General features: G+C 31.6%; 1 protein-coding gene across 1 annotated transcript in view; it reads left to right on the top strand.

The window, feature by feature from the left end:
* Window positions 1-726: 726 nt before the first annotated feature.
* Window positions 727-10,543, top strand: part of LOC117174757 (cyclin-dependent-like kinase 5) — a 125,496-nt gene continuing 115,679 nt past the window's right edge. The window contains exon 1 of the mRNA XM_033364105.1: window positions 727-834. Coding sequence (XP_033219996.1) covers window positions 798-834 — 37 coding nt within the window. The 5' untranslated portion in view covers window positions 727-797. The remainder of the gene's footprint in view (window positions 835-10,543) is intronic.

Genomic DNA, 10,543 nt, shown 5'->3' with positions numbered 1-10,543 from the left:
AAGAAAAGTTAACCAATAAGCAACTCCACGACAACCAGCCATATTGGAAAAATGAGGGCGCGAAATTAAATATATTCGAAATATAGTAAATGCCATAAGCGAAGATAGCAAGTAAAAGTTGTTCAAAGATGAAGGAATTGTACAATTTCTAAATCAATGACATTTGTTTCAAAATAATGCATTCTGTGTTATAGATGATTTGAAATATTAAAAAATATATTACTTTCAATCCTTGTAATGTAGAAGAAATGCTAAGAAATGTTGTTAACATAAGCTGTCAATTATAATATATTACAATGAAATGATATACATTTTAATACAATACAATGATATACATGTTTTTATGAATAAAAAAACGATTCTCGTTTACAAAAATGTACATAAATGAAGGAACATATAGCGAGAACGCAGGTAAGCGTGTGATACAAGATTCTTAAGTGATAATTTAATGAATAATTATTCAAATATTTAAAACGATACGTTTTCAAATTCTACCAAAAAATATCTTTTTACTTGAAAGTAAAAAAAAACACGCAAAAGTAGTGGTAGAGGCAAAGATACTTTGCTGAAGTTGTTTTGCACAGGGGCGTACAATTTTTCAAGCTTGTCGTGGGCGTTATTTTTTCTAGATACGCCGCTGATAACCAAGATGGTTGGGTGTGGTAGAGTGCGACTGACGACGAAACTGGGGGAGCCGATGGCTAGACCGTGTATTCTTAGATCATGGTTAGTACGATTCCACTTTGTAAACAGTCTGAACACCGCTGGAAACAGGTTCTATTATAAAACGTCTCAACATGCAAAAATATGAAAAACTTGAAAAAATAGGGGAAGGTGAATCTCTAAAGTCATATTGTACTTTTTTTTATATATGTTCTAGATTGTTTTGCAGTAGTTATGCAGTAGTCAGCATGTGATTTTGCAAGTAAATATAACATACTGAATGATTAATGTGGACTTCCGACCCTGACAGAGGTTGGCAAGGTAGCCACTAAAATCGAAAACAAAATCTGGCATCATTTCCTGGTTAAAAATTTTGTATACTAGTCAATAAAATTCAAACTTTAAGTTTTTGAAACTAAAAATTTTGTTATTTAAAGTATTTAACATTCAATTGCAAATTAAACCATTGGAAGTGGAAGTTTTCTGATCACTAAGCGTTCTAAATATTTAATGAAAACATTTCAAACAGCGATTTCGAGTTTAAACGTTCATTAATATATGTGAAAATGACAAGCTTCCAGAAACTTTTTTTATAAATAAAGCATTTGAAATTGTATAATATGGATTCAGAAGCCTTTAAGTTTGTTTAATTTAAAATTATGCCATGTGAAATTTAAATATGAAAAATATAAATTTTCAATCTTGTTTCGATTTGATTTGGATTAGTAAAAATGCATTCTTCAAAAATAGCATTTTAAAATTCGAGTTTCTAAACTGCTTACATTTAAACTTAATAATTTCTTAATTTTAGCATTTCAAACTGAAAGTTTATAACAATTCGTAAATTAAAAATTAAACTCTTAGTCTTGGTATGCTAAAATGTCGAAAAACGTCCATACGGTTACATAAGATTTGATGAAATTATGAGAATGACAACTGGATGTACAGACCAAAAATAAACTTTTTTCAGACTATTACATAAAAAATCTAAACAAAACTACAGAAATATGTGGCTATTAATCACAATGTTTCAGGAAGAAGAGAATATAAAAAATTTATGTTCTTATGGAAGGAAAACCATTTGTTTTTATGAATTTCACACGTATTCAATTCAATTTTGAACCTAATGAAACCTTAATGAATCTAATACTATAACATTAATAATTTAAAAGCTTTAAAATAGAATTATTTGCAAACCAAATTATTTGAAATATTAAAAACTAGAATTTTCAAGAATTTAAAATCAAACTTATTTATAAATTAAAAATTGTTATATTGCAAGAAACTTATAAGGATTGGATTAGTTTTTCTACTAAAAATTCAATGAGTTACCTATAATTTATTTAGTCTGAGTTTCAAAATCCTCCTATAATGTTTCCAATCGTTTTCAATTGTGTGTTACAAACGAAAACTGCAATGGGCGTATTGCAGGCAAGTGCATTTATTCAATTCAATCCGATGGGAAACGATTTACAAAATTAGCAACAATTTAAACCGATTAAACTTTTGATTACTCTTAATCGTTATTAATAGTGTCCAATCGATTTTTTCTAGGCGGGATGCTGAGGGGGAAACAGTGTACCAAACACATGGGTCTAAACTTTACTTTTGTGTTATCTGCGTAATGAATAATAATTACTATCATTTTATTATGTCATTAAATAGTTTTAACAAATAAAAACTATTTTTCCAATTTACTTATATAGAAAAAATTAGTTAAGGTATTAGCATAAATGGGCCGTAACTCATGTGGTTTGTCCATTGTTTTCCCCTCAGCAATCAACGAAGTGAAGTTAGCTGGTGAGTGAAGTAAAAATACCTAATTGAGCGGTAGATAGGATTTGGTTATGAAATCGAAATATATTGCAACGAATTTGAAAATGCGAAACATGTTTATCCCTCCATAAAAGAACTTATATAAGCATATAGAATAAAGCTCAAAACGCAAAGTATTGCCTTTTGTCAAGGTACATTGGATATAGAACTCGTACTTCTATAAGAATCTACATGGAATTAGCAGTCGCTAAGGTGTTACCTATAAGTTTCTGTTGGTATCTTTACTTCATTTTCGGAAATTCATCATTGATCCTCACAGACTTCCGGGTCTATATGGCTTTATATGGAATTACCAACAGCCACTCAGGTGGTTTCTATATGCTTCTGTTGGTATCTACATTTTCTTTCGGTGAATGTCCAATTGATTTTCAGACTTTATGACTGTCATACACTATCATAGTCGATGTGGTCCTATATAAAATTACCAACACTCATTGGGGTGGTTTCTATACGCTTCTGTTTGTATCTTTATTTCGTCTCGGTGAATGCCACAATGATTCTCATAGACTTTCAGGTCTGTATGGTTCTATATGGAATTACCAACAGCAACTGAGGTGGTTTCTATATGCTTCTGTTTGTATCTTTTTACCCGGTTTCGGTGAATGCCACATTATTTCTCGTAGACTTCTGGTTCTATACGGCCCTATATGGAATTACGAACAGTTACTGAGGTGTTTTCTATATGCTTCTGTTGGTATCTTTATTTCTTCTTGGGAAATGCCTCATTGATTCTGATAGACTTTTGGGCCTATCTGGCTCTATATGGAAATACTAATAGCTACTGAGCTGGTTCCTATACGCTTCTGTTGGTATCTTTATTTCGTTTCGGTGAATGCCACATTGATTTTTATAAACTTCTGGTTGTATACGGCCCTATATGGAATTACCAATAGCCTCTGATATGATTTGTATATGCTTCTGTTGGTATCTTTATTTCGTATCGGTGAATACCCCAACCTTTTTAAATTTAAATTCAAAACAGTAGAATTGAATAAAAAATTACATATTTTTTATCCAAATCTATTCAATGTCTCTACCAAAAGAGAGGAAGTTTCATACCTTTGTAACTTTTTGACGAAATATAGTTGAATTTTCAATCCAAAATAGAAATTTTATGAAAAAAAGTTAATTTTTACCTAAATAATTGTATTCTTAACCAGAGAGTATGAATTTAACAAAGTAATAATATTCTTTTACAAAAAAGGTGAATTCTCAATTCTGCGGGTGAAAAAAATGGAAACAATTCTTGAATTTCCCAGCTCTAAGAAGACCAAATAATTTAATATACAAATATTTCTCTTTAACAGAAGAGACCAATATTTAAACAAATACTTAAATTTTCAGTTACAAAAATTTATTTAAAAAGAAGATATTTAAAAAAAATGTATACATTTTGAAGCAGAGATTATTTTGAAAGAAATTGTGGATTTAAAACAAAAAAGATTTTTTAACAAAGCAGTTTGAGTTCCAACCAAAAAAGATTATATTTCTACCAAAAAAATCAATTTTCATACTAAAAATAGGAATTTTCAACAAGAGAGTTTAAATTTTCAAATACAAAGATGAATTTTCTACAACACTTCATTTTTTAACCAGAATAGTTGAACTGTTAACTTAATATGAACATTTGTTCAATTTTTTTCGGTCTTACGATCAAGTTTGATATAAAAAGACAAGGAATAATCCGAGTCAATAATTTAATCAAATTATAAAAATTCTTTCACATTTTGCGACGTTTCGACCTCAATATGTCGGTCATCCTCAGGCAAATTATACCTAATACAAAATTATTATAAAAAGTTAGCTAATTTCAAAAATTAACATTGTCGTAGAAAAATATATTATGAAAACAAAAGTCAATTTACCTTATATACAATTTTTAAAACATCAAAAATCATGGTTCGATGAAATAAATTGAGACGGCTTGATATCATTTCCGAAACGCAATTTTTTAATTGGGAAAACCTCAAAAAATTAGAAGAGGCTCACAATAATAAAGGTTACATTTTAAAACACTTGAGGGAACCAACGATAGTTAAACGACGGGCAAGCAGGTAATGGTATTTTAGAAATTTATCATTCAATTTCTTATATTATGGTAATGTTGAGTTATATGAAGTATTTCTGTTTTTAAATTAATGGAACAGTTCTTATATTTGTTAATGAAAATCGATTCTAGAATTCTACGTTTGTAAATGTGTTTTCTTTTGCTAAAGTCTTATATTATCAGAATCAAAATCAAAAAGGTGATCAAAATTCCACGAGTGTTGTGACAAACCTGTGTTTAAATTGCCAATCCTGCAATCTCTTTTATGTTCAGCTATTTTTCTTTTTAACCTTCTACTTGTTTCACCAATATAAACTTTTTTGTAACCCTTGCATTTTATTAAATAAACGACGTTCGACAAATTTTCAATTTTTCAGAATCTTTCTTATTTATGAAACAATTTTCCAATTTGTGATTGTTTCTAAAATATACATTAATGTTGAATTTTTTCAACGCACTTAATCTCTCTGATCAACCTTGTACATATGGTAACGAAACATGTAAATCAGTTTTTTTGTAATTATCTGACCATTTATTTTATTTATTGGAACTATTGTAAATCTCGTTTATTCTTTCTTTGATCACACTTTCTATTAAAGGTAGTGGGTAATTATTTTGTTGTAATGTAATTTTTATTTCTTTTAAATTTTCTTCTCCAAAATTGAAATCGCTTATTTTTATGCATCTATCTACTAGTCCTTTTATTAAACCAACTTTTTGGTTAAATTGATGGTGTGAATTATAATTTAAATATTGCCCTGACCATGAAGGTTTTTTGTACGAATTGGTAATTAAACTTCCATTTTCAGTTTTTTTAATTGATAGATCTAAATCATTTAAGATGTTATTATTTTCTAATTCAGAATTAAATTGTAAGGATTCTTCTATACTATTGAAAGTGTTAATTAATTCTTGAATTTTTTTAGTGGGAACTTACCTTTTCTAGAAAAGTGGTTTAAAAGTTAATTTCGATAATGCTCTATTTTCTAAATCCTCTAAAACGATATTGGAAGCAACTGGAGATACGGGAGAACCCATAGGACAACCTGATATTTGCTTATAAAACTTTTGGTTGGAATAGAAGATAGTATTATTAAATACTATTCTAACAGCTATTGAAATTTCAGAATTAGATATTTTTGTTAAATTTTTTATAAACTTGTAATTTTTCTTCAATACAATCAGAAAGTAAATCTAACGGAATGTTATCGAACATAGAAACCACATTTAAAGATAATATTGAGTGGGTAGTGGGTACATGAATATTCTTAATTTTTTCTTTAAAATCCCAACTGTCTTAACAAAAGCGTGAGTCGTACCAGAAACAGGTGTTAAATTTTTTGATAAAAATTTGGCTAAAATGTAGGTGGGTGATCCTATGGAAGACACTATTAATCTTTATTAGGTCAGGCTTGTGAACTTTAGGAAGAGCATAAGCCTTAGCAACAACACTCCCATGATTTTTTAAACGATAAGCTAAATTCTCATTTATATACCTTTTATTTTCCCATCTTAATATAATTTCATTGCCTTTATTTTCAATGGTTGGAACTAAGCTGGTGGACCGAAAAAAAATTGAATAAATGTTCGTATTAAGTTAACTATTTGGATCGATCGGAGAAAGAATTTTTTGTCCTTAATACTGAGAAGTTGTTTTAATTTTGATTAGTTGAACTGTTGACACAAAAAGACGAACTATGTAGAAAACTGTTGAATTTTCATTAAAAAAATGAATTCTCGTCCAAAAATATAAGAGTATAGACTTTGTAACCAAACATTATTCGGTTAAAACCATTAATAGTTGGATTTTTGTATTGGATTCTATTAATTCAGTTCGTAATTGAATCAAAGAACGAGAAAAAGAGGGGAAATACTCTGAAGCAATAGAATTTTGATGATTTATAGGCTAAACTATAATAATTTTAATAAACATTGCAGTTCATTTTAATGAATTCTAAATATTATGTTATACAAAACTGGAAATTTTGCTTAGAAGGTAAAACTAATTCATGTTCACTGCACACTTATTTATTTCGGACTTCACACACATGTAAATCCGAAAAATACAAAGTTTGTAGAACGACTCAACATTTTAGAGGCCCTATTTGCAACTAAAACAGGTGCTGACTGGTACGAAAACAATATTTCCCGAAAATTTCCACGTTTTGCCATTAAAATACATATATGGATACACTCAACATTGAAATGTTTTTATATCTTATTGGGGTCGAAATTTGCTACATCAGCCACAAACACTTTGTCTTTTGTTCCGCGTATTTGCGCGTATCCGAATACCATAAGTAAAATATCGGTATATGTTTTTTTCATACAACTGCTGCGAAATATTCCGACGTTCTCCCGTTTGCGTCGCAGAACTCGCTAGAAACAAAATGGCCCCTGCAACCGGACGCTTCGATTAGGCATTTCGGGTTAGGTGGGGGATATACAAGATGATGTACGCCCAGGACCAAAAAATATTACTAAATGCATGCGACGAAACTTTATTTTGAATAAATCAAAACAAGCATGTGAAGCAGATAAAGGACGTTTGGTGAGCACGACCAGACAGGGGATGGGTCGTGAAGTCTCTCTGTATGTCTCTTAGTTCCCCTTTCTCGTTTTCCTATTCCCCTTTCCATTATCACCTTTTACCATTTCCCCTTCACCATTTCCCTTCTCCTTTACCCTTTATTGCCCCCTTGCATTTTCCTTTCCCCTTTCCCAATCCCCTTCACTGTTTTCCTTTCCCCTTTTAACCATTCCTTTTCTCAATTCCTATTTACCATTTTCCCTTTCCACCATTTCTTTATTTCCCCGTTCTCTTTACCCTTTTCCATGTTCTTCCCGTTCCCCTTTTATTTTTCCTATTTCCGCATTTTTCTTTCCCTTATCACCCTTTCCTGTTTATCATTTTTCCTCCCCTTTTCCTTTCCTACATTCCCTTGGACTATTTTGCTTTTCCCTTTAAACCTTTCCTTTTACATCCTTTCCCCGTTCCCTTCAACCTTTCTCTCTTTTTCTCATTTCAACATTTTTCATTTCCCCTTTCTTATTTTTCCATTTCCCTATTCTCCTTAACCGCTTCCCTTTTCACCCGTTCGCCTTTCCCCTTTCTCTATTTTCTCCTTCCCTCTAGGCTTCTTGTTTTTCCTATTCTCTTCCTCCTTCTATTTTTCTCTTTCCCTCATTTCCTTTCCCTTTTCACCCTTTCCGGTGTCTCATTTTCTCCTTCCTTTTTCCTTTTCCTTATTCCCTTTTTCTGTTCCCGGTTTAATCTTTCCCTTTTCAACCTTTCCACGTTCCCTTCACCCTTTTTCTCCTTTTTCCATTTCCCCCTTTCTTTTTTCCAAAAGGGAAAATGGGAAAGGATGAAAATTTAAAGAGGAGAATAAAAGGGGAAAAGAGAAAAAATTGGAAAAAACGGGGAAAAAATGAAAAGGGAAAGGTTAAACGAGAAAGAGGAACAGCAACAGGGAATGGGGGAAGGGAAAAATAAGAAATTGGAAAGGAAGAAAAGGGAAAGGACAAAGGAAAAGGCGAAAATGGGATAAATAAAAAGAGAACGTGGAGAATAGGAAAAAGGGAACGGGGAAATGAAGATAAGGGTCAATGGTATAAAGGGAAAGCGGAAAGCGAAAGAGGAATGGGAGAATAAAAGGGGAAAGGATTAAAAGGAGAAAGTGAAAAATGGAAAAGCACAATGTTAAAAAAATCCTATTTGCACATTAATATAGAAAGCACGTCAAATTATTTTTGCCGTTTCATATAGAATACATCTTGAGAGGATCCATATAGATCCATATAGAAGTAGTTAACTAGCGCGTCGTCAGAAAAGTCCCACTTATAAAATCCATATAGAAATCAGTTACAATCCTCTGCAATTTCATATAGATTACATGTCAGGAGAATAGATATAAAATCATATAGAAGTAGGGAATTTGTACAATGTTAAAAAAATCTTATTTGTATGTCCACATAGGAACTACTTTAAATGTTCTTTGTAATTCCATATAGATTACATGTTAGGAGCATACATATAAATCCATGTAGATGCTTGCGGACTTACTGTGTCGGTAGGAAAATCCTGTATGGATATGCATACAAATACTTATAACAAAGGGACGCTCTTGGAATTCCATTCATAAACCATCTCAAATTATAATAGGAAATCCATATAGATACTTGTAGATTTCCTATGTGGCAAATTTTCTCTAAGTGGCACTACCAATACAAACCATTAGAAACAATGAGATACTTATAGAAGGTCTATATGGTTCTCTGAGACATTTAATGGAGAGATGTTATGCATAAGTGAAACTTTTGCCATAACTTTTTGGAAAAAATTATAACAAAGTTTCAAAATTGCATGATGATTGAGATTATTGTTTAGAACTAAACTATTCATTTATTCCCAGTGTTTTGACTAAACACGCAAATCTTTATATTTGTTGCTCTTTTTGTTCACGGTGGCTCACTCGTCAAAAAAAAATAGTTCTGCAAAATGGTTGTGATTGCTTGTGATGCATTTGTCTGATTGATAAATCGTATCTATAGCATTGGGTGAGTTTGCGGAATAGGGGCGTCACCTCTGTTTTGGCTGGAAAAAAATTTGTTTGGCAAGAAAGTATTAGAATCTTTAATTGAACAATAAATGAAGCGATTTGACGAGAGAAAATTGTTTAATTATGGTTGCTTTTGTTACTTTGATGTCTCAACTATGGGCCTATCCTGATATATCTAAATGATCATATTTACCAAGGAGTTGGAAATGGGTAATGGTGTGACCAACATTTTTTTTTATCACTCATAGAAATGCCTTCCCGTCCCACGAAACGTTGGAAAAAGATATGGCTCTGACCAAATTATTTATGTGACCTGTTAAAGGGGTGTTTCTGAACGTTTTGCTGTTTAAAAGCACCCAAACGTTAAGTTAAATAAGTTCATTTCGATATCGTGACATACCCATATTTCAGACATCGTAGTAACAAAAGTAACAATAATTTTAAACTTCTGCCTGGTCAAATCGCTTAATTTATCGTTCAATTAAAGACTCTAATAGTTTGTTGCCGAAAAAACTGTTTTTCCAGCTAAAAAACAGGTGACGCCCCTATTCTGAAATTGCACCTAGCATTAATTTTGCAACTCTATAAGATGCCCGAACCCTGTTAACGTTTCCAAAAATGAAAATTTGTAATCCAGGGTGTTGGTTAAATCCGTCTTTGAATTTTGTTTATAGATACGGCACTGACTCAATATATATTTTTTCCGAAGAATTTGCGAACGAAAGAAAAAAAAACTTGTCGAATATCCGGGGTTTTGCGAGATCCTCGGATCAATAAAATGCTGAAAAATCAAAAAATTTGTTGAGGAAATGATTATTTTACCGACAAATATGAATTTTGTGAAAGGTAGAAATCAGCGGGTAGCAGACGACAGCATTTGAATGGTTAGAGCCGTTTGCAAATTTATTTTTGTGCTCACAATTCTGACATGATACGTTGCGAAATACGTTGCAAAATGGAGCAAAGTGCAGACAAAATTGACATGCGCTGTGTGTGCCGTGTAACTGAATTGGTATTCAGCCACCAGGCTAGCTGTCAACTTCACACCATACACGCAAATTGCGAAATCTATGAAACGCTCAAAACTGACCAGAAGTCGATGATAATTCGGGTTTTAGGTTTGAAAAATGCACTTTCAAGAGTTTCCTAACCCCTAAAGGGGTATCACGGTTTCGGTAGTAAGTATTTTCACTTCAACCATCAGCTAACTTCACTTCGTAAAAATCTGAGGGGGGAAATAGTTCTTAACAAATAAAAACTATTATTGCGAATTTATTTATATAGAAAAAATTAGTTTTTACCAAAATATTATATATATTATATATATATATATAGTCTGTCAAGTTAAAGCGTGGGTGGCTTTACTCGCAGTCGGTAAGGTGTATCGACATGATTTTGGTGTCAAAATATTAAAAAGAGCTCCCTCTTTCATGCT

Source organism: Belonocnema kinseyi, chromosome 6 (assembly GCF_010883055.1).
Source record: "Belonocnema kinseyi isolate 2016_QV_RU_SX_M_011 chromosome 6, B_treatae_v1, whole genome shotgun sequence".
In the NCBI taxonomy this organism is placed as follows: domain Eukaryota; kingdom Metazoa; phylum Arthropoda; class Insecta; order Hymenoptera; family Cynipidae; genus Belonocnema; species Belonocnema kinseyi.
Note: the sequence above shows the minus strand (reverse complement) of the source record. Positions and strands in the feature narration are given on the sequence as shown.